At 38.4% G+C, this 24,607-nt stretch overlaps 3 protein-coding genes across 8 annotated transcripts in view; 1 reads left to right on the top strand and 2 right to left on the bottom strand.

Moving 5' to 3' along the window:
- SLC38A6 (solute carrier family 38 member 6) overlaps positions 1 to 6,668 on the bottom strand; it is a 47,941-nt gene extending 41,273 nt beyond the window's left edge. For 2 of the 3 annotated variants that reach the window (XM_081343969.1, XM_081343970.1), the window contains exons 1-3: positions 6,373 to 6,668; positions 4,902 to 5,032; positions 3,398 to 3,471 (exon numbers count right to left, since the gene is read on the bottom strand). In XM_081343969.1, coding sequence (XP_081200095.1) covers positions 3,398 to 3,471; positions 4,902 to 5,032; positions 6,373 to 6,474 — 307 coding nt within the window. In that variant the 5' untranslated portion in view covers positions 6,475 to 6,668. The remainder of the gene's footprint in view (positions 1 to 3,397; positions 3,472 to 4,901; positions 5,033 to 6,372) is intronic. The other variant, XM_081343971.1, reaches the window with a different exon arrangement.
- Positions 6,669 to 6,676: 8 nt separating this feature from the next.
- TRMT5 (tRNA methyltransferase 5) lies at positions 6,677 to 17,629 on the top strand. Of its 2 annotated transcripts, XM_081343949.1 has the most exons (5): positions 6,677 to 6,731; positions 10,160 to 10,797; positions 13,237 to 13,364; positions 15,462 to 16,107; positions 17,324 to 17,629. In XM_081343949.1, exons 1-5 carry the CDS (start codon positions 6,727 to 6,729, stop codon positions 17,398 to 17,400), a joined length of 1,494 nt encoding a protein of 497 aa, XP_081200075.1. In that variant the 5' UTR covers positions 6,677 to 6,726; the 3' UTR covers positions 17,401 to 17,629. The 2 variants fall into 2 exon arrangements, with proteins under 2 accessions (XP_081200075.1, XP_081200074.1); XM_081343948.1 differs by lacking the exon at positions 6,677 to 6,731 and having other exon boundaries at positions 9,996 to 10,797.
- MNAT1 (MNAT1 component of CDK activating kinase) overlaps positions 10,411 to 24,607 on the bottom strand; it is a 153,909-nt gene continuing 139,712 nt past the window's right edge. The window contains exons 8-9 of one of the 3 annotated variants that reach the window (XM_081344000.1): positions 19,840 to 20,002; positions 10,411 to 10,518 (exon numbers count right to left, since the gene is read on the bottom strand). In XM_081344000.1, coding sequence (XP_081200126.1) covers positions 19,882 to 20,002 — 121 coding nt within the window. In that variant the 3' untranslated portion in view covers positions 10,411 to 10,518; positions 19,840 to 19,881. Of the gene's footprint in view, positions 10,519 to 17,676; positions 17,807 to 19,839; positions 20,003 to 24,607 lie in introns of those variants that run through there. The other 2 variants (XM_081344001.1, XM_081344002.1) reach the window with 2 other exon arrangements.

The following is a 24,607-nucleotide window of genomic DNA, read 5'->3' as shown; positions in this document are numbered from 1 at the left end:
TTCCAATTTATTGGTCACTCTGTTGTTTACCAATTTCCTGTCATAGTTTGGTTAGAACAGGGGTCAGCAACCTGAAACAGTGAAAGAGCCACTCGGAACCGGTTCCCTCACAAAAGGAAAAACTGGGAGCCGCAAAAAATGTGTACGCATGTGCGTACATGCGTGCATGCACAGAACAGGGTTTGACTGAAGAGTGGAGCCAAGGCGAGATATGCACCTACCCTGCATATTTGAATTGATTGGTTGAACTTTCTTAGTCCCACTTTTTTTTTTTGGACTGCACATGGCAGAGGACTGGGAGCCGCAGGAGACAGCTGAAAGAGCCGCATGCGGCTCCGGAGCCGCGGGTTGCAGACCTGTGGGTTAGAACCTTTAAGGATTCTTCTTCTGTTGCTTACTATTTTTTCATATATGTTCCACAAATTCCTCTAGCCTTCTGATTTCATAACAATCAGTGTTGATTAACTTAATCTTCAAGTACTATGGTAGAGGTTCTTATAAATAAGCAGTATCTTTTATTTCTACACTAAAATCTCTACTGTACAGTATTTCAGTATACTCCTTCCATCTAATTTAAATCAGTTAGTGTGTGTCCATTGGAATCTTTTAGTAAACCAGTTTGAGGTGGCTGTCCTCCTGACTTTAGAGATACTTTGTAAACAATTGTCATGTTTCTCTGTTTCTTTCTTTGATATTTTTATAGATGTTGAAAAACCTCTTCTTGTCTTTCCTGATACAGTATTCTTCATTAAATTCCTTCTTGAGAGTTTTGTCTTTCTTGGCTTTAGATTCATCTCTTCTGATATCTAGCTTGTTTTCTTCTGATTATAAACTTTAGAAATGTTTTTTCATAAGTCTTCTTTAACAACTTCCTTTATTTCATTGCAATTTCTCTGGTACTTTCTCAGTGAGATTCAGGACTTCCTAGTGATTCCATATTTTGTAGCTGATGCACATGGAAGCATATGGAAACCTGTTTTTGCGCTAGCTTGATTTAGAACTTGCCCACGAGCAGTTCATGATCTATTCTATAATCGGCCTCACACAATTTGTTTGCTAACATATCTGAGTTTTTTCACTTCCTCGTACCAATAACATATCCAGTTTAATTTCTGTGTGCTCCACCTGGCAATGTTCACTACAGGGGTCATTTTGAAGAACATGTTATCAATGAAGAAATATTTGGATGGACAGAAACTGATTGTCATTCTTAACTTCTGTTTTCTAGGCCATACAATCCAACTTTATTTTCCTGCCCACAATTTCCAACTTTGGTAGTACTATCACTGACTACAACACGGCACGTCTTGTTTGAATGTTCTGCTGCATCAGCGGTTAGGCACAAACATGGATAACCATCAAATTAATATTATCAGCTCATTAACTGCATTGTACCCAGGTATTTTCTTTGCTATGTACAGCATATAGCAAATACTGTAACTGAAAACAACCATTTATTTTTCTGTCCTGAATAAATAACAATATTATTATAAAATTATCCATTTTAATTCGTTGATGAATAAGTTACCACGTACAGCTGATTCATTTCAGTTTTTTACTTTGTTGAGCTTTCATGCTTCTTACATTCCATGTTCCTGTTTTATTTTGTCTTTGCAACTTCAGCTTTTCTTTTCTTGTATGTCAACATCATCAACTAAATATCTAGAAGGCTTTAATGTAGCTTGTCATAAACACATTATTTTATTTCAAAAGATCCTTCACTCTTCTTCAGCAGCAATGAATGCCATTTGATTGGGGGGGGGAGCTATCACTCGGTACTAAGAAGCAAGTAAGATTTGTACTTCTGATTATTACCTGTCCCCTAAAAATATACACAAGCACAGATTTCCAATGGGTTTCTAGTAGAAGCTAATTATAAAACTAGCAAAGACGCAATGAATAATCAATTAAAGATATATGAAGACAATTTGGAAGGGAATGTCAACTGGCTCAGAGTTCAGATAAAAAGAAAGAGACACTTAAAAAAAAAGACCTACATTTTCTGGAGTTTATTCTACTAACATCACATTCACACTTCCACAAAAGATATGTCTTTTCTTCATATTTCAATTTTTTTCAACATATCTCCACTTATATGTCTATAAACTTCTGAAATTCGGGTGAAAAACTGCTCAACACAGGGATTATGAGACCCGTGTTTTGCAATGTACATGGTATCTAGCAAGCATGTTTAGCTCCTTTTTAACTCAGAGCACCAAACAGAGTTTCTAATTAAATTCTTTTAAAAAGATGTGATAAGTGTATTTTCAAAATGCAGCAAATCCTGTTTTAGGGATAATCCATGTTAGGTAAAGGTAAAGGTTCCACCGCACATGCGTGCTAGTCGTTTCCGACTCTAGGGGCCGGTGCTCATCTCCGTTTCAAAGCCGAAGAGCCAGCGCTTGTCCGAGGACGTCTCCGTGGTCATGTGGCCGGCATGACTAGACGCCAAAGGCACACGGTACGCTGTTACCTTCCCACCGTAGCGGTCCCTATTTTTCTACTTGCATTTTTACGTGCTTTCGAACTGCTAGGTTGGCAGAAGCTGGGACGAGTAACAGGCGCTCACTCTGTTACGCGGCACTCGGGATTCGACCCGCCAAACTGCCGACCTTCTGATCGACAAGCTCAGCATCCTAACCCACTGAGCCACCGCTAAAAGAGCTCTAAAGCACGTACACAATATCACCTCACTGAATGAATATATTAAATAAGAACAAAATTCAGAACTTGTTCTTGAAAATATTCCAGAAATAGACTTAATTATCTTGATTTATAAGTTACAAAGATAAAGTATTTTTCATCAGATATATAATCAGCATTAATAATTTATAGTTCTGGTAATCAACAATTCAGACAAACTATGTAGATTTTTAAAATATTTAAATACATTAGCACAACTTTTTAAAGTATAATTTTCAAACTATATCTGTGTGGGAGTATAGGTAAAGAATCTATCAGTCAATTTATCTACAAAGATTTGGAAGATGTGGAGAGACCTGGCCCATAGAACCGCCAGGAGTTGGACATGACTGGATAACATGATTATCAACAACTACACCGATATATCCATACAATTTTCTTGGCAACAATAATGATGTAATTTGCCATATCTGTGTATGTATGTATGTATATGAACATATAGGTATATGTACATATGAATATACATATATGTGTAGCCAGGTTTTTGCAACAGTGTCACCATCTAAAAAGGCTGCTCTGCTAATCTTCATAGTAATTTAATAAGGTTAAAAATTATTTGCCTGCATTCCACAGACTATTCTAGGAATAGGACTAGTAAAATGCAGTTTGTAAAATCTATTTCTATTTTGCCCCCACTAAAGTCTTACGAAGTTTTATACATAGCTTCTTAAAACTCTATAGCTTTTTTACTTACCAGTGTAAATGCACATACTAAGCAACAGAAATATAGAATAAGATGCAAGGGTAGCAACAATTAACAGCAGCATACTAGGACAAAAAGAGAAATAATGAACATCAATGTGCTCAATCATTGTTTCCCATTAAAATGGAGAGTTGAGAAACTACATTTTCCCCCAGACAACGAACAAAAAGAAATCATAAGACATATTTCCTTGTTTGGTATTTTAAACAGATAGAATATGATGCACATGACTGCTGATTCTTTTTTCCATGATATGCTTTTTCTGACTTTTCTCTAATACTGAATTTAGCAACTTTCATGATTCATCCCAATCTAGCAAAAATAACAAACCTTTTATTACAACATACACTTTGGTAACATTTAAAGTATTTTAAATGATTGTATTGTATCTTTGTTATCAGTAGATACCAATGAGCAGAGGAACAATAAATATCAACTATATGTTTGCTCACTAATCATCACAGTATCTGGCTCTAGCTGTATAAACCTTGAACTGCAAAGTGAATCGTAATTCCCAAGCCAAAAAAAAATGGATTTCCAATATACACCCATCAAAATAAATATTTGTGTTATTTGGACACATAACTGAAAACTGATATCTCAAAACCTGTTTTGTTACATAGGTAATTATAGAACTTTAACTCTGAATATTTTTAGTAAATTAGAATAAAAACGGGACTTTTCTACATTAAGGCCACAGATACAATGTTTAGCATTTCTAATTAAAAGGGCGATGGCCTCCTTCTGTCACACAGAAGAATAATTGGGCTAGCACTGCCAAATCAGACTGGACTGGGTTTATTCATCACACTAAATTATAATTTGATTGATTTGCTACTATTGTAGGGGAAAAGTTATGATTACTAGATATATCTGCAAGGCTGAATTGGCTCATTCAATAAACCACATTTGAACAATGTGAATACAATACTATATTCTATTGCAGAATATAGGCCTTCTGATAAAATAAATCCCTACACCAATTCAGACAGCAGGTAGAAGATTTCACTGTACTGATTTAATTATTTTCCATTCTATGTACATAGAAAAATAGAACGCAGCTTGTATCTGTATCAGTACATCTTGCTCAGTATTGTCTCCAATGACAAGCTCTCTGGAGTTAGATAAGTCTGTCCCATCCCTGACTGAGGACTGGACCTCATGGAAAGCATAACAGTGCAACTTTCTCCACACTATTTTGTTCTGATTTTGTAGAGGCATCAAAAATGACATTTATTTATTAAAATTAAATGCCTGATTTTTGTACCTGAAATCATAATTAGTAATTTCCAATAGTATACCAATGGAGACTGAGTTAAAGAGAGGAGGGATCTGGAATTCAACATTCTCTTGACCTGCTTGTTCACTTTTAGTTACTTTAGTTTTATTCTTAAAATAATCAGTTTTTTTAAAAAGCCCAACAAAGTAAACATAAACATAGACCACAATGAAGTTTTCAAACTACTCAAAAACAGAACTGATAATAAAAACATACCTAAATCCAATGATTCCTGTCTTGGACATGACATATGCCAAACCAAGAATCCCACTTCCCATGATAGCATTCATTAAATTAAACACAGAAAAGCCAAAGGAGGTGCCAGTTGATACATGATTCAATGATGCCTGCAAATGTTAGAACCAAATGTATTGTTACATTCAAATCTCTTAATTAGTTTTTCAAGGCCAAACCAAGTATGAAAGAAACCAATTAATTCACAGTAATCTGAAATCATGTGTTTGACATACAAATATTTTGCTACAGTTATTGTAATGGGAGCTGATTTAAAATATGCATTTATATTAAACATAACCTGAAGATTCAAAATAGCTAATAAGAGTTTTAAATCAAATAATTCCAAAAAGTCTATATATTTGGGATATTCATGGAGCAAATCTTTGTTGCAAAAGGTATGTCTACTATTACTATGGGTGTACAAGAATATCTACTCATTCTATAGATTATACAGGCTTGGAAAGTTCTAGGACACATAATCATGTGGAACACCCCATTTGGACAGGTGGACAGGTCATTTGGAAAATTATAAAGGGGGGGGGAGGATCTCTGTTGCATTATGTGTTTCTCTACGGTAACAGGGCACTTCCAGTGAGGCTTTAAGAAGCTGTGAAATATACATTTGGTGGCAACAAGGGATGCTATTTTTTTCTCTATAAGATTGTAAGTTTTCCAATGCCTCAATTTTTTAAATCAGTCTTGATTTCTGGCACCTTCTTGGAAAAATCCATGTACTTTTGCTTAATGTTTTCAGAAGTGATTTGCCACTGCCGCCTTCTTCTTGGGGCCAAGAGAGAGCAACTAGTCCAACAACCTCCCGCTGTCTTCATGACTAAATAGGACTTGAACTCAATCTCCCCATTTCTAACCTGGTGCCTTTTCCACCAACTGGCTCCCCTAGATTAAACGTTTTCAGCTGGGGGCACCACTACAACTGTAGTCCAACACATATGAAAGGGAGCTTACTGTGAAGACTTAGGGGCAAAGAGGCTTGAGGTAATGAGGTAGTGTGACTTCACATACGAACCAGGCTACATAGCAATGGCAATCACATCGTGTGATTTCTTCACCCTGACTCAGCCTGGATGTTTTTCACCTTGTGTTCAGACACATGCTTAGCTGTGTCTGTACATTTCTAGAAATTAAGCTTGGTAAGACTTAACCCTTGTTTCTAATGGTTCAGCATTGTTGTCCACACCCTTAAGGGTGTTGTGTACACCCTTAACCTTAAAATGTGTGGATCTCCCAAAATTCCCCCGCTAGGACTTTAGGAGTTGGGGTCCGCACATCTTAGAAATGCAAAGCTTGCAAATCGGAGCATTAAGCGAACCCAGAAAATGAGTTAATTCAGGAACTGGGTCCAAGTGCGGTTCTTGCCGGTCAGACAGCGAGAGATGGAGAAAGAGAAAGCCTGCCCCGCACCCCGAGAGCCCCCAAGCGAGACACGCACCGTGTCCGGGGGCGAGAGGAGCGGAGCTCCCTCTTCCAGGTCCTGAGCCGACAAATACCATCCCGGCTCGGAATTGACTCCGCAGACTCGCGGCTGCTCCATGGTGCGCCGGGCGAGCAAAGGCTGCAACAACCGCAGCCACCGCCGCTTCTTCAGTCAGCGGGTCCTCACGGTCGATCGGCCGGCCGAGGTAGAGAAGGCGGCGCTCGGCCCTACCCAGAGCCAGTCTGTGGGCGGGAAGGCCGGGCCGCACCGCCCCCTTCCGCCCTTGGCCGCGGCGACGGGTGATGATGAGGCCGGGAAGGCCGGGCTGCTCTGGGGGAAGGAGCGAAGGGAACGCGGCGCCAGGCCGGCATGAGGTGAGGTCGGGAGAAGCGGGAAGGGCCTCTTTTTGTGCCCTCGTTTCAGTAGGGGGCACGAGAGGGAGGGGGGGTCTTGGGTACTCCCCCACGTCAAGCTCTCCTCTGCAGATTGTCCCTTTCTCGCTTTGCATGGTCGCTTTTCTCTGCAGTAAGGCAGTTGCACGTTGCACGTGCTGCAAGAGACAGTCCAAAGCAGGGGGTCTTCAAACTTGGCCCTTTTATGACTCGTGGACTTCAACTCCCAGAATTCCTCAGCCAGCAAAGCTGGCTGAGGAATTCTGGGAGTTGAAGTCCACGAGTCATAAAAGGGCCAAGTTTGAAGACCCCTGGTCCAAAGGGTCAAATTTGGAGGGAGCGTTGAAACTAACCCCTGCCCGATGGGAGAAATCAGTGGTTGGAACAGTGTTTTTCACTCTGGCTTATAATAGAGGGGGCACCAGGTTGTAGAAGGCTCTTTGGAAAAGCACTAACCGCCCACCTTGTGAAAAATCTCCCATGACAGAAAACTACACAACCTTCGACTAAGAAGAAGATTATCCTAATATTCAATCACATTATTATGGCTCGTATGCCTTTTGGTAGATTTCATTAAGCCGCCCAAAATCACCTTATAGGGGAGATGTGTGGCATAAAAATTTAATAAATAAATAAAAATAAATAACTATTTTTAAAAAGATGGTGGCTAGCAACAATACAATAAATGAAACAAAAATATCAGTGTGGTAAAATGTTAAAAGGCATCGTATTTGATCCCATGATGTCCATAAATTGGTCCAACCTTTTTTTTTTTTTGAAGCCAGCCAAAGTAGTAGTCATCTCATAGTAGTGAATCCAAAAGTTTAATAGTGGCAACCACTTCTAAAAATGTGGCTAAGAAAACTGCATAGATGTGTTGGGAATCGGCAGGAGTTAAGACTGACTCAAGAGCATGCTAGACACATTAACACAAAAGTAGTGTATAAATGTGATGCCAAAATAATTTAAGAGCAGTAATTTAAAAATTTGCCAAGATATAAACAAACTGGACTGGGAAGAATTGATATACCATAGGTAATCCTCGATTTATGACCACAGTTGAGGCTAAAATTTCCATTGCTAGGCGAGACAGTTGTTAAGTGAGTTTTGCCCCATTTTATACCCTTTCTTGCCTCAGTTGTTAAGTGCATCGCTGCAGTTGTTAATAACACAGTTGTTAAGTGAATCTGGCTTCCCCATTGACTTTGCAAGGTCGCAAAAGGTGATCACATGACCTTGGGACATAGCAACGGTCATAAATATGAACCAGTTGCCCAGCATCTGAATTTTGATCACATAACTTTGGGGATGCTGCAGTGGTCATAAGTGTGAAAAGCGGTCAAAAGTCAATTTTTCCAGTGCCATTCTAACTTTGATTACTAAACGACTGGTTTAGTGGACTAACTGCTCTTTATAGTATTCTGTGCTATAGATAAGATATAGTTTGTCTGATTAAGTTAGTATGTGATCATGAAACATGGTTATTGAGTTTTTCATTGTCTTTTTTATTTAAGACAACTGGAGTATGTTAAGAGCGAGATGAGAAATCTGCGACAGTTTGATCTGCTTTTGGCACTTCATTTGCAAATTTGTTATTATTTTATTATATATGTATATTTAAAAGTATTCTGTTTACACTAAGAGAAACTGATCCAGTCTGACATGTATACAGGTAGTCCTCACTTAAATGACCCTAATTGGGATTGGCAACTCTGTCTTTAAGTAATGCATTTGTTACGCTGAACATTAAATGACCACTCTGCTTAGCATTGGCAGTTCCAGTTACTGTCATTGAGCAAATCCCACACGGTTATTAGATGAGGATCCACCAGAATCCAAGCCATTATTGGAAAAAGTGAAGGAACTGCCTCTTATTTCAACTCCCCTCATTAACCTCTTTTGCCCCTTTGGGTCACTTGCCTACTTGCTGTTGCTACTCCTCCCACCACAACACATGCCACTACTCTGTTGTCTGGGGCCTTCTTTATGCCATCTTCTTTTGCACCGATGCAGCCAGGGCTTCTCTGATACCCTTCCCAGGGACCTCATTTCCTGAAGACAGTTTGCCTAGCATATTTTTTATTTATTTATTTTATTTTAATCCCATTTATATCCCGCCCTTCTCCGAAGACTCAGGGCGGCTAACAATTTAAGCACAAACCAATGTGCTTAGCAATAGCCTTCATTCTATGTATATGCCTGCTTATTAGGGCTTTTGCCCCGCCCCCCCAAGCGGCATTATTACACAGTCAGCTTATTGCCCCCAACAATCTGGGTCCTCATTTTACCTACCTCGGAAGGATGGAAGGCTGAGTCAACCTTGAGCCTGGTGGGACTCGAACCTGCACTAATTGCAGGCAGCTGGTGTTACTTAAGGAGGCATTAGCCCACTGCTCCACCAAGGCTCTTTTAATGGAGGTCCTGGCCAGCACACACGAGGAGCCTTGGCCAGTGCGAGAAGCCTTGCCCAGTGCGTGAGAAAAGCCCTGACTGAATTGGGACAAAACAAAAAGTGGCATAAAGAAGACCCAGCCAGTACCGTAGTGTACCCAGGTTCGATGGAGGTAGATAGGGCCAGGTTGCAGGGGTAGCTGGTGGCAGCAAGTAGCCAAAAGTCAGTTGTAAATGTGAGTAGGCCGGTGTTCGCCCAAATTTATTCACATGACTACAGGGTGCTGCAATAGCCAGAAATTTGAGGACTGGTTATAAGTCTGTTCATTCAGCATCATTTTAATATCAGTCACTGAACAAATGGATGTTAAGCAAAAACTACATTTATTTTTTATCTGCAAAATGTTTATGAAGTCAAGATGTGCAAGTTTTTTTGTCTGGGTACAGAATGCTTTATTTTACCTTTTCTTGCCATGCAGTAGATAAACCCAGAAATCCTTTAATAATTGTAATTTTTGGATTACGGAAATTATGACTATTATGACTGAGGTCTAGAACAAGATTTTAAATCATCCTTCAAACTTGGTTTAGAAGTTTGGCTTGTTCTGAACTTGCTAATCATGATTTGCCACTTTGGATAAAAAAAGGAAGAACTACGGCTATCAGGGAACTTTCAAGAGAATAGAAGAGAATATTTTTAGCTCAGTGTAGAACTGTGGGTTCCTTGGTGCTCTCTGAGCTTAGTGGTTTTCTTGCAGATGTACTAAACTAGTTAGCATCATCAGTGCTGATGATCTCTGCAAGAAGACCACCAAGCTCAGAGAGCACCAAGGATCCTAAAATAAATAAGCATGATTAGTAGATCAATGTTCTGTGAAGCTTGTTATTAATCAAATCTTGCATAACCCAAAGTTTGGTTTAGACTTTCTCATACAAATAGTTTATGACTATCGTACAGACATGCAAACTTGTACCTTTTCTCTGAGTAATATCTAAAACATGAATACTTTTTCAATTAGATTTTTAAGGCAGTTAAAAAGCTTATTCCCTTGCCTCCTGAAAGTGAAATATTTTGGATCAGAAACATTATTTCCAACAGCGTGGATGCTTTGGAACCAGTCTCTGCTTGAACATCTTCCAGGAATTCAGAGACCAAGTTTCTCCACCATGCAGGAGATGGCTGATAAGAAACCTGACCTTGATGGGTTCTTGCCGCATCCCAGAGTACGTGGAATGACCACCCTTGACAAAGCTGCTTTCAAAAATGATGTTATCATCCCAGCTCTTTTAGTTAACAAAGACATAACAAACAATCTGCTGAAGTCTCTTAAAGGAGCACTACTCCAGCGGCCAGGTCTCAAGAGAGTCGTTGAAGACCCTGACGATGAAAACAGAAAGTACATTTTGTTAGACCCACATAAAATATCTGCTGACGGTTCTCTGGGTGAATCTGAACAACAGATCTTAAAAAGCTTTGGTATTAACCCTGAAACAGTCAAGTATAACATGGAACTTACTTATGATAATTTCAAGACAGAAGAAATTCTGAAAGCGGTGCTTCCTGAAGGCCAGGAGATCACCACAGCCTTTAGCAGAATTGGCCATATTGCTCACATGAATCTGAGAAGCCATCAGCTGCCTTATAAACATTTAATCGGTAGGTTGTGGTCAGGAATTACTGTGTAATCCTGTGCATCAAAAAAACCTGTTGCAATGCTTTTTAAATGGCTTCTAAGGAGATAATTGATAGGGACGCGGTGGCTCAGGGGGTTAGGACGCTGAGCTTGTCGATCAGAAGGTCGGCAGTTTGGTGGGTCGAATCCCGAATGCCGCATAACAGAGTGAGCGCCTGTTACTCATCCCAGCTTCTGCCAACCTAGCAGTTCGAAAGCACGTAAAAATGCAAGTAGAAAAATAGGGACCACTACGGTGGGAAGGTAACAGCGTTCCGTGCACCTTTGGCATCTAATCATGCCGGCCGCATGACCACGGAGATGTCCTCGGACAAGCGCTGGCTCTTCGGCTTTGAAACAGAGATGAGCACCGGCCCCTAGAGTTGGAAACGACTAGCACGCATGTGCAGGGGAACCTTTACTTTTACCTTTAAGGAGATAATTGGGCTAATATTTTAAAACTAGATGTGAAAAATCATTTGTGCTTTCCAATGCCTAAAATAAGGTGAGTTGTTTTATGTAGTTTTAACAGCAATAAATCATCTGTAAAGATGATGTATAACCTAGTGCATAAATTAGCACAATATGTGATACAGAATTCAATTTAAGCAAGGTCAGTTTCAATGGTTTATGTGTGTGTTTTTTTAATGAAGAAAAGAGGAAAGTACTTTATATCAGCTCAGACTGTCAATCTAGCCTTGGCAGTGGCTTTCTAAAATTGGAAGCAGAGGTCTTTTCCCGTCAGCTGCTAACCAATCCTTTTAAATAAAGATGCTGGGGAAATCGAAATTTGTGACCTTCTGCTTGAAGAGTATGAGTGCAACTGCTGAGCTGTTATATTCCTGCAGTTGCCTATTCAGGGAGGCAGTAGAATGCAACAGAACCTGGAAGAATAAATGAAATACTCAATTTCCCTGAGTTTAAATATGAAGCCATAGAATTGTGTCTTTTGCTTGACTTTTGGCTATGGTTGAAAGCAACAATGCATCTTTTTCTTTCTGCAATCTTAGGCACGATTGATTTGAGTAAAATATTTCCATCAGTTTTGTCATTTTTAAAAGCACTAAAAGCAACTGTATTTCTGCACTGTCATGGGGTTCAGTCCCCTATTTCTCAGCAGCCAATGAAGGGGTGAGGAAATGGTATGGTGTACAGAATGGCAGAAGCGTGCTGTATGAAAGTCACATAGTGTAGTGGTTTCATGGCACAGTAAGCTCAGAACGATGATTCCAGCAGCATCCACAGTATGCCAAGCATAAAATCCCCTCCCCAATCCTTCAGAAGGTGCAGATAACCTGAGAGATGGTCTCTGCATAATATAAAATAAAAGCATTAATATGTTTGCGTAATGTAAAAAAAAAGAGGTAGTGTATTATCAAATTTTGTGAACCATTAATATTCTGGGTGGTATGCAACATTACAAATGGCAGGAGCCAAGATAAAAGATAAAGAATTATATACGTCCAGAGGAAAAGACATTCAAATTAACATGTAAAATCTCCCCTCTTCCCCCAAAAGGCTCACCACTTATTCTAAACCAACCTCTGGGGGGGGAAGCCGGGATTTCAAAGACTTGTACATTGGAGTTCTGCTCTGATGTTTTTACATCCTAATTCTTGTTAATATCCAAAATTGTCAGTTGGCAAAATGCCAGCTTCCTCCTTTCAGCAGTCCCAGTGGCTGTATACTGGCAATAATCACAGGTCTCTGTTCAATGTCTCTCTGTTTTTCCCTTTGATCATTCCAGTCTCACTGTTGCTGGTTGATGTTTTCTATACTGAGTCAAGAATAGTTTGGCAGTTCTTTCTGTGCGGCAGACTGAAAGGACAAAAGAGTAGATCCTGTATGGGAAAAGTCCCTCCCCCTTACCTTTAATGAAGTTTTCTGTGGAGTAAAAATGCATTTGGATAATATAAATTCTTGAATTTAATTCATTCAAATATTTTAAGTGGATATTTGGGTTTTGTTTTATGAAAAATTAAGAGACCGAGGTTCTCATCTTCTCTAGCCATTTCTTTGTCCGTTTTTGCTGCCTTTTTAAAATTGCGTCTTCCTCTCTAATATCTCTTTAAAATAAAGTATATTGTGTACCATTTTTGCCCCTTAGCCATTCAACAAATTTCCCAGAATGAGGAAAAATGAGTGTTTTAAGTTTATTCTCTATAGGGAAGAATATGGTGCTAAAAGGTTTCAGAAGCAAGCATTATGGCAGTTCCATAGGAAGTAGTTTTAAGGAGCTTCACTTTGAGCCAAAGAGAGGATAGCCAGGCCAGATAATGTAATCCTTCTCCCTCTGGGGAAGAACGGTGGATAAGATTACTTTTCTTTGTTAAGAAGTGAAGCACTCATTTCATGGAAGAGATTTTCTGTGCTTTGCTTACCACTTTTGTGTTTGTGGTGTTTTTTGCATATTCGACTTTCAGGACAAGTTATCATTGACAAAAATCAAGGAATAACCTGTGCTGTAAATAAAATCAATATTATAGATAGTATGTATCGAAACTTTGAAATGGAGCTACTAGCTGGAGATGGTGCCAACATGATAACAAAGGTACTGAGACTTTCAATTGTATTTTATTCTAGCAAAAAGAATGCTCTTATTAAGGAGGTATAAGCAGAGCAAGAAATAGACACTATTGAATGTTGGACTATAAATTGCTTGTCTGCTTCTCAATTCTATAAAGTTTGAAATCTGTTTTTTCAGATATCCTTGTCTAGGCTGAATAAAATTGCAGCTCTGATTAAAAGATTCTGGTAAGAGGAATACAGTTTACCAGCGGCTGAATTTATGTAATGTCCATGCACACACGCATGTATAGAATTCTTTCAAAAACATTTGTTTTAGATTCAGTTTGGGAACTATCTTTTTTTTCGTTTTTCAGAATCAGATTGCTTTATTTAGTATTTATTCATTTGGTATGAAAACAGGTAGTCCTCAGGTTATGATCACAATTCAGTGACCATTCAAAGTTACAGTGGTGCTGCACAAGGGAAACCTATGAATAGTCTGTGACGTTGTGAACATTGCAGTTATATGATTACCATCTGCAACCATCCCTTCCAGCTTCCTACAAACAAAGTCAACGGGGAAGCTGGCAAGGAAAGTTTCAAATCACTCTTGTAAGTCTCGGTTGCTACTTTTTCTTCCAAGGAGCCCTGCTATGGTGTACAAGAACCTAGGTATCTCATAGCACCTCTTCACCCGCCTGCAGTAGCCCTGCCAGCCTGCCCATTTTCAACAGCACCAATCTCCAGCCCCTGCTGGACCACCCGTAGCACCTTCCTGCCCCAGAGCCTTGCCCCCTGGCCTGTTTTGCCTTGGACTCTGGTCATGTGAGGGCCTCTTCATAAACCACACAGTCTCTGATGCTGGGTGCAAAAGATCAAGTCCACATGTGAAGGTACAGTTACACTGATTTATTGCTACTCATGCCTACGCACAGGAATATTCTTAACTAACTGTACCTGCTTGGAGTTAGATAAGGGTCAACAGAATTCAAGGGAGGTTAGACTTAATTCCCTTATGGTTACGTAGGGATTCTTGGCTGATCCCTCTTTTACTTCTGCCCCCAGGTTCTATCAGTCCTTCTCCTACATCTGAGTTACAACCGTAACTGTTACTGTCTGGATTGTTGTTGATAAGCAAGGTAGTCACAGATTGTTGCATTTGATAACTACATCACTTAGTGATAAAAAATTGCAGCCTCAATTGCCATTGTAACCCGAGGACTACCTGTAAACCAATGAGCGAAGTGAATTACTGCAATAAGATTTAGGACTCATGTATACAAGGCTGATCCTGTATATAGGATTCCTGAAAAGGTGTATGTACTGTATTGTTTTAGTATATTACTCTCATTTATCTCAACTTTTGCCTTCCGAATATATTACAGATATTTCCAACTCCCTCATAGGGACCGTTGATACAAAATTATTGTAAATGTATGATAAATGTATGTTCTCTTTAAAGATAAGAATTTGTTTAGGAATATATATTACTGAAGAAGTTGTAAACCAAACAGTAATATTTAATTTTAAGATAGTGACTGAATTATTTTATTTGTATTTTTTCTTTTAAGTAAGGCAAAATTTTAAAAAACCATCTTGAACCTCTGAATGGGAAAGACATTGGTGCTTTAGAGTGTAAAACTGTTTCTTTCAACTGATAAAAACTAGATCTCACATTGATATAAAATGCCAGTGTTATAAACCTTTTTTGTAGCTATGTAGTTCTAAGGATTTGTACCATAAATGCTTAGGGTTGATATATAGAGCTATGGGGTTATGTGTCCTGTCTTTTTTAATTAATTAATTATCACTTTTATATAAACATGACAACATATTTATTCATTCAATATAAACATCACTGTTACTCTAGAACTTAGTTACATAACACCCCCTATGTTAGGATGGCTGAAACGTAATGATGGGGCCAAAGTCATCCAGTGAACTTCCATATTTGAGGATGAATCTTAATTTGGGTCTCTTTATTCCCAATCTGATCCTTTGCAAGGACGTGGTTCTCAATTCTTCCATAGCTAGCAAAGGGGAACTCTAATTTTTGGTATAAAATGTAATATTTCATTGCATTTCACTCTTCCTGACCTTTGGCAGCTAACAGTCAGCCTATTCACTTGAACTCTTCTAGGTTAAGGAAAACTATATCTCGTATGAATTTGATTTTTCCAAAGTTTATTGGAATCCTCGCCTCTCTACTGAACATTTGCGGATTGTCAACCTTTTAAAGCCAGGAGACCTTCTTTTTGATGTCTTTGCAGGGGTGGGGCCTTTTGCAATCCCTGCCGCAAAGAAGAACTGCATGGTGTTTGCAAACGATCTCAACCCTGAGTCCTGCAAGTGGCTCCAGCACAACTGTAAATTAAACAAAGTGGACAAAAAAGTCAAAGTCTTCAACCTGGATGGCAGGACTTTCTTGAAAGGGCCAGTGAAAGAAGAACTGGATAAGCATCTCTCTTCAAAGGAATGGAAGAATTCTGTACATATCATCATGAATTTGCCAGCCATGGCCATTGAGTTCCTGGATGCCTTCAGGCATCTCCTGAATGGAGAACCAATCAGTGCTGAACTTCCTACAGTGCACTGCCACTGTTTTTCCAAACATGATAACCCTACCCAAGATGTTCAAGAAAGAGTGGAAGCTTTACTGGGAACTTCCCTATATAGTCTTTGTTCTGTTAAATGGGTGAGAAATGTGGCACCCAATAAAGAAATGATGTGCATTAGCTTTCAACTTCCAGCTGAGGTGTTATACAAGCCACTGTCTTCTCTGGCAGGTAAATATTATGTGGGTGAATGGAGGCTTAGTAAAATTTTGCTACCTGGCTCTGAGGATATTTCTTGGGTTGAGATCTAAAGAACACTATGCGTCTCTTGTCTCGACCTGACATATATACTGCATTAACCTATAATCTAGTTAGTCAGCTTGGTTTTGTGTGATTTGTAAAACCAATTGCCATAAACTGTTAACTTGGTTTATTTTTGAGTGATAAGAGCCAAATCATGTTTTAGTGAAATGGGCAGTTACTGACTGCCATTGTAAAATGGCAGGATTGGTGTCAGGATTGGTGTTTCAAAAGATACATTGGGAGGTGGTGTGCCAAAATAATCCAGTCCGTGTGTGGCCCTCTCCATTCTTTTTCAAGCTCCCTTTCTTATAATTCACTTATTTTCTCCATATCTATTTTAAGTGGTGTTTATTGTACGTTGCTAATTCTTGTGCATTATGAGTTTTTAAGATTTTAATAATGTTTGCCAATTTTGGCTTCAGATTTTCTTTTATAACTCTTTTTTCAACCACTTCTTGCGCTGTTCCACTTCCGGGCAACTCTTTGCTGTTTGTCTCAGCTTTCGGCCTCTCATCATCTATGATGATCTACGACCATAAAGAGAGACAGATTTAGTTTTAACACACTTTTATTATTGTATTATATTGGGCATAATTATTTAATTCTTTTTAACTCTTTTTTAACTTTTGTATTTACATTTTGATATTTATTGCCCTGTACACCGCCCTGAGTCCTTCGGGAGAAGGGCGGTATAAAAATTTAATAAATAATAATAATAATAAATAACAACAAAAAAATTCAGAAAAATGCATTTCACTCATTAAAATGCAAATCAATTTATAACTTTTTCGAAATGCTTTTTTCTGGATTTTTTTGTTGTTTTTCTGTCTCTCACTGTTAAAATAAGCCTACCATTAAAATTATAGACTGATAATTTCTTTGTCAGTGGGCAAACGTACAACATCAACAGGGGATCAAATAATTTTTTTCCTGTTTGTGCATGAAACCAGATTGCTTTGATCATCACAACAAACCGCTATCTGTGTATATGTGGGTTTTGATGCTATAAAAATTATTTAGCCAAAACCACACAACTAACAGTGCTTAGAGACTATCTGAGAAAGATAAGCTGCTATTAGGTTGGGATGGAGGGACAGATAGATATACCTGCCATTCAGATCTAATTATCTGAAACATCTTGCAGATGATCCGGAGGAACCTCCTTCTAAACGACTATGCCCAAATGAAAATTACACTGAAGAAAATAATCAAACCATCTAGGAGATATGTGGATCATGACTGAATAGAATTTTAATTTCATTTTTCAAGGTGAGGAAAGTACATTGGATCTGCTCTCTATGTAACAGCAGTTATCTAATCTTTTCTCAGTGTTGGTAATTGTATGCTCATGAGCTAATTGTATGCTGATTGTGTTTCAGTTCTTTTAAATTATATATGATTAGGGTCAGTTGTCTTATTTAGAGCATTAAATTTTGTATTTTTCCATAAATTGTTATATGTTCAGGCTTGTGTCCAGTTATTCATCCACCAGTGAGAAAGTATAAAATTAAATTGACAAGATGAAATATTTCACTCCATTCTTGAAGTACCCATACATAGGGCATTGGATGTCATTGGTCCTGTGATGTCTATGTCCATCCACAGATCCTGAGCAGCTCCTGAGGAGCTAAGGGAGATGAAAGATAAAGCAATAAAGTATTTGAAATATAGTGAAGGTTACAAATGGTGATCCAATGACAGTGGGATGCTGCAAGTATCATAATTGTGAGCCAGTTGCCAAAAACCTGAATCATGATCATATGACCATGGGACACTACAATGGCCGCAACTTTGAGGATTCTATAAGGCTCCTTGTTCAGCGCCATTGTAACTTTGAACAACTACTGAAAGAATGGTTGTTTACCGAGAGCATCTGTATTCATAAAATGAGGTTTTTCACTTCCTTGCTTATAAACGCAACTGTGTTTATACACACATATCTGATGGTTATATGCTCCTGTTTTAGAGGAAGGGGGAATTCAGGATATGAAATAAATAATATTAGTTTGTAAACTAGGTGTATATTACACCTAGAGAGGCCTTCTTGCATTTTGCTTAATTGTACTCAAATGCATCTTATATTACAGTTTAAAACACAACCCACCATTTCCTAAGTTCATAAAGCAGTTGCTTTGCTGTTTTCAATAACAGCTGATATGTATTTAATTTTGTAACAAAATATAGAATTTTTATGCCTTTTAATGACATACTATTACTCTCAGTTTGTGGAATTCTAAATGTACTTCTGTTCCTGATACATGATTATTGGTATGCTTCAAATACATGAAATATTTTCCCAGATTAAATAGTCTTTAAAACGCGATAATATTCTTGGTTTTTTGTCAATCGATAATGAACATTTCATGTATCATATGGAGTGGGCTCTAGTCCAGAAAGCTGCTTCTGAAACACATGTAATATTCTTCCAATAACATAAAAGAGTTTTCATTGGGGGGGGGGAGGGAATGTCCTAAGACAGTTATTTCTTATCCAGTAAACATTAATCTAGTTATTGGTTTTATTGCAATAATTACCCAATAATAATTTCTGGAAATAGTAACTAACATCCTCAATAGGAAAAAAAAAATAGATGAATTTTGATCATCTTTCAGAATTATTATATTGGGACCTTTAAACTTTTCAAGGTTTAAGGTACATGTTTTCGGACCATGTAGCAAGCAATTCAAATGTAAATGTAAAGATGATTTGGAGTGCATGTTAATATCTGTCAGCATCCACTTAAATCAAACCCATCTTTTCCTGGAATCAAAGAATCTAAAAAAAAGATGCAGTCTCTCCATGAATATCACCATGTTCAAAATTATCTTAGAATCTGGATCGCTGTATGGCCCTATTTATTTTGTCTCTTAAAACCATCCAAAATCAAGCAGGTATAAAAATGTCAGCTTTCTCCATGCTGAAGGAAAACTGATAATCGCTTGTGAATTGCAGGCTGCTCATCTTTGCACTCTTGTATTCTAAAAACCCCATTCTGTTAGAGCTTGTAAAAAAACTACACAAAGTTTCAAGTCGTTATGGCTTTTTTCTGTATGTGTTTTTGGTATTTTTAGAGCCAGATACATAATTGAATATTTACAGAGTGACATTGTTGCAATCTCCAATGTGGTTCTGATTTCATTGCTCAGAATTCAAGGTATTGGGGGGGAAAACGTATCTCCAATTCTTATATCATGCTTCAGGGAAGAAAAACATAATTCACAATAGACACTGTTTAAGGGAAGAAAAGGCTTTTGGCTTTTAGTAGAATTGTACTATACAGGTTTAATGAAAACAGCATTTCAGTGGTTTTGCAAATAGAAACTTGAAAAGAAGATATAGAAACTAGAAAATAACAACAACATCTGGATTTATTTATTTTTTTAAAAAAATTACCAGTCTGTTTCAGAAACCTTAAATACATGAAACGATGGCTCACATCTTCCATTAACATCTCAGGAGAGTGACATAAAGAGTCTCCCATTCCCATCCTCAAGCCACAGAAAAGAAAAAGCAAATAACACACCACCATTTTTTCTAAATAAAGTTTCTATATAGTGAATTTTTAATACTTAGGTATAGCTGGCTTCACAATGTCTTCTTTTTTATTTAAAGATAGAGGGCTGCAGTTTAGCCATAGTGCAGACGGCAACAATTTTTCACCTGAGTTTTGCTTGCTCTGCTTTGTTGTCTGTTACCCCCCAGCTAGCCAGGATGCCAAAACAGCCCACTAAAGGCTTCTTGAAGGGCTCGATGACAGGCAAGAGAGGAAGTGTAGCCACCAGCAAGATCCTGTGGGGAAGCAGCTCGGACATGGTTTAGATACCTAGAACAAAGAGCAGCATTGTCTGAGCAAAGAAACATTTCATGCTCCACAACGAGAACTGGAAGAAAATCCAACTTCTCTGGGTCCCACTGCTGAACACATTTCTATAGACTGAATCATTCTCAAAAAGCTGGAATTGGAGACAGGAAAGACTGAACTCAATTTAGAATCCTTGTTGGATTAAATTTATTTATTTTAAAACCTGACCTTTATGCTCTGGCGAGGAGTCAGGATGGCTATAATTCACATAAACTGTATGAATTTGGTGTTTCATCTATGTGGCTTCGAGACTGAATTCTCTATACCAAAACAACCACACCGCATGCCTCTCTTTAAGATTTCCTGAACACCTACAAAATACTGTGCAGTACTACAGTTTCAGTTTGTTCACAGTTGTTCCTATCTTGATGCTAGAAAAGGCCTAATAACTGAAAACCTGCATTTCTGTTTGTGAACTCCAAGGGATTTCTGCTGAAATGCCAATTAATTCCAAAATTCAGATACTTGCTGCAAGAAAAGCAGGGAGATGGAATGTCAGCTTCAGTTTTTGGAAATCCCATTGCTACTTACTGAGACCAGTGGCCTCAGTCAACCAAATACAGTAGCAGTGGCAAGGCTAAAGTTACGAACTGCCACTCAGGATTTCAACTGTCAATTCTTTCTTTAAAAGCCTCAAAAGGTACGGCATGGAAAAATGCTACATTTCATTGAAGAAAAGCAGAGCAGCAAAGATCAAAAATAGGAACTCACTGAAGAAAAGCATAGCTTAGTCTACAGGGTGGAAAGCAAGGATTTGTAAACTTCCTTTCCCAGAAATCCTCTAGGTCTTTACTCCCTGGATTCATTCTCCTGCCTTTGGATAGTGGCTCAGTGATTTTGGCCGCCACAATTTTATCTTTCAGGAGGAACCTCACCAATTCTATCATAATGGGTCTCACATGCATGTAACTTGTGGATCTTTCTTTGACCTCTTAGATATTGTTTAAGTCAGCAGAGGCCAAAGATTTTGCATCTTGTCCCTCTTCAGTGAAAATTGCATGACGTGGCTTTGGCACACCATTGATCTTACAATCCAATTCAGTCAGTAGTCTCTGCCTTGGCACCATAAAGACCTCAAGAGAGCAGCAGAGAGGAAGAACACAATTAAGCCCTCTGCTGTAGTTTATGCTATGATGGAAAGATTAAACATAAGGAATTACTTGGGAATGGGATTTTCATTTTGACATACATTAGGATTAAAATATCAGAAAAGAAGGCAGTGGGGGCTATCCTGTAAATAAAAGGTGTGGCCCATGAAATCTCTACCCTGCCAAATGCTTGTCTCTATATGAGCATAAAGTACTATCCTGCTTAAGGGGACAGCCAACCTCATTAGGTTTTAAAAAACAGTATAGCAAATGAAAACCAGGTTCCACAGTTCCAGTGCAAACTAGATTAAGCTATTTTGATTCAGCCTATCTTGGTTCATTTTGCTTCTGGAAAGGTGTAGTCATTTCATACGTAGCCTTTTATACACTGTCCTGGGAAATTCTGAACAGATGTTTGCTGGCTTGAATACACATGAGACCACCATGTCTCTCTCTCTCTCTCTCTCTCTCTCTCTCTCTCTCTCTCTCTCTGTGGGTGTGTGTGTGTGTGGGTGTGTGTAATTGGTTTAAGATGGATGACACCTGCCCATATTACCCCATTTTCAGGGGATTATACATCCATTCTTACCCTATGATTATGAGTCACCAGAATTCTGATTTTAAGAACTAAGTATTCTATATACTTTTTTCCTCTTCACAATTTCTTCTAGAATGCCACATGGCTGTTGAGAGAGAGATGCAACATCTAGAAAAAAGCATTTTCTTTTGCAATTAAACTAGCTATAGTTTTTTTTTAAAAAAATGGTTGTTTTAAGGACAGGCAATGCTTATTCAATTGTAATGCAACTATGAGAAAGTTATTCAGATTCTCAGGGTAATTGGTCACCATATGCTGCCCATTTTCATTTCTGTAGTACATGACCCAAACAAGATGGCAAAGCAGTTTTTCACAGGAATGCAGATAATGGCCTAAGTCTTCCTCCTATCCAGTCCTCACTTGTGGTTTGCATTATGTAGATGGACCAGTTGCAATCCATCTGTATGTATTTGGCATACAGATGTCTCTTCTCAAATCTGCTCTCCAGATGTCTTATGAATGGCATGGGAAAGATAAGATTCATCCATCACTTGTTTGATATGAAAGTTATTCATCTATTAAATAACTTTTTTCCTGATCATCTTCAAGAATAAAATTTGGAAGGAAAGGAATTGTAACTTTAAGACAGATTTGTTTTAAGTAGGAAAGAAAATATTAAAATATTGCTAAATTCTTGAAATTTAGTCTTCCTGCTTCTTTTCCCCATGCTGATTTGTAAGGAGTCTTCTTTTCCAGAACTCCACTACTATGACTTAAAGAAGATACACAACACTTTTAATTAAGTCAACTATGGATTTAATTCTGGAGCTCAATAACCGAACTGGCAACAAATCTTAAAAACACTTCCAAACAGGACTTGGGTTTGTGCTTTGCCATATTGCAACAGAAGTAAATTCTGCATGTACTGTTACTACTGATGGCTTATAGTCTTCCAGATGGTTTACAGTCTTCCAGCTGTGTTGGACTACAGCTCCACTGCTTATGCTGGCTGACTATTACGATACGAATTGGATTTGAGAAGAATGATTTCATAAAAAATTATCAATTCATATTACACTTTACACAATATTTTACATGATATCCTAAGCTGAAAGATTTGTTTCTGATTGCAAGGCACTTTTTCCACAAAGTTTCAAGAATTCAAACAGAAGGAGCAAAAGAACAGATAAGGTAGAGATGGGTGAACACAAGCAAATACAATGCATTCTTAGATTCCATTTAAATTCTAGAGCAGGGGCCCTCAACCCCAGGCCGCAGCCCACTACCAGGCCTTAAACGTTTTGGAACAGGGCGGCCAGAAGTGGGCAAGCAGCCTGCACGCACATTCCCACTCATGCAAGCAATGGGTGACTGCATACCCGCATTCCATTTGCGTGAACAGCGGGGCCATGTGCCCGCCACTCACACAAATGGAGCTGCATGCACGCAGGCTTGCCCACCATGCATGTGCAGAACCATTCCCTCCTCCCTGCTGGCCCTCAAAGCCAAATAGGTTGGGGAACTCTGTTCTAGATCATCATTTCCCAACCTTGGTGACTTCCAAGTGTGTGGACTTCAATTTCCAGAATTGCCATCATGGCCATTCTGGCTGTGGAATTCTGGGATTTAAAGTTCTCACACCTGGAAATGAGCAAGGTTGGAAAACATTTGTTCTAGATGGCTATTGAAAAATAAATCTTACAGCTTTATGTGAAAATATAAATTTGAGGAGCAATCTGAAGAGAAAAATGGTGCTACAGATGTTTTCCAGGAGAAATTTCTAGGGACAAGGAAATAGAAAAGAAATGAGGCAAGGCCATATTTTAAAAAGGCTTTTGAATAGAACAGCATGGTGACTTTAGAGGAAAGAAAATTGCAGGCTCATGGCATTACAGAAAATAGACAACCTGGGATTAGACCAGGGGTCTCCAACCTTGGTAACTTTAAAGCTTGTGGACTTCAACTCCCAGAATTCCTCAGCCAGCTTGGCTAACTGAGGAATTCTGGGAGTTGAAGTCCACAAGTCTTAAAGTTGCCAAGGTTGGTGACCTCTGGATTAGACTAAGGAACTAGAATTGGATGTGAAAGGATGGGAATCCAAATAAGGATGAAAGAGGACATGCAGCTCCCCTAGCCACATCGTTGCAAATGTAAACACATTGTTTACTTAACACAGCAAGCCCTAGGCAATCACTTTCTACTGTCAAGAAAAGTATAAATCAAGGACAGATTATTAAAAGTTGATTCCAGCCTTGGGCAGAAAAGGGTAACAAAACACTCCAAAAAGGAATGTTACGAAGTTAAATTTTCTTTATATGAATGAGAACAGTCTCAGAAGAAATTGATACAAACACATACCACAACCTCATGTTATTCCCTTCAAGGGTAACCAGTGCAATGCAAAGTATAAAAAAGGAGTAAAAAATAGTATACCAAATAAAGACAAAAAACTAAGAAAATTCAGATACTATTCACTATTATTTCTCCATTCTTTCTATCTTGGTTTCCCCAAATCTATATATTGCTTCCTACAATGCCTTTGTTTTTTTAACCTTCCCCCCCCCCCACCAAATCTCCACCCTTTCGCTCTTCCTTTGTATATGTTTTACTATTCAATCCTTTTCCAATTTTCTACGATAACCAGATCAATGTACTGCTGTTCTTGTATTCATGGATTTATTATCAACTCTATCCGTCCTTGTTTTACTACACTTCTTCTTAAATACTCCATTCCCACCACATTCAACTAATTTTTTGGTTTCTTCTGAACTTCTAATTGTCACTTCCATATGGCAGAAAAACAGTCTTTTTTCACTCGTTCATGTTACCTACTCCTTTTGCTCCAGCATTAGTACCTCTATCTACTTCCACAACCTTTTACCAAGGTACAAACATTTCTTTACCTGCTGTAGCTTTTACCCTATAGGTCTATCTGTACCT

The sequence above is a fragment of the Vipera berus genome (genome assembly GCF_964194415.1).
Source record: "Vipera berus genome assembly, chromosome: 1".
Lineage (NCBI taxonomy): Eukaryota > Metazoa > Chordata > Lepidosauria > Squamata > Viperidae > Vipera > Vipera berus.
The sequence above is the reverse complement of the archived record's forward strand: the minus strand, read 5'-3'. Positions and strand labels throughout refer to the sequence as shown.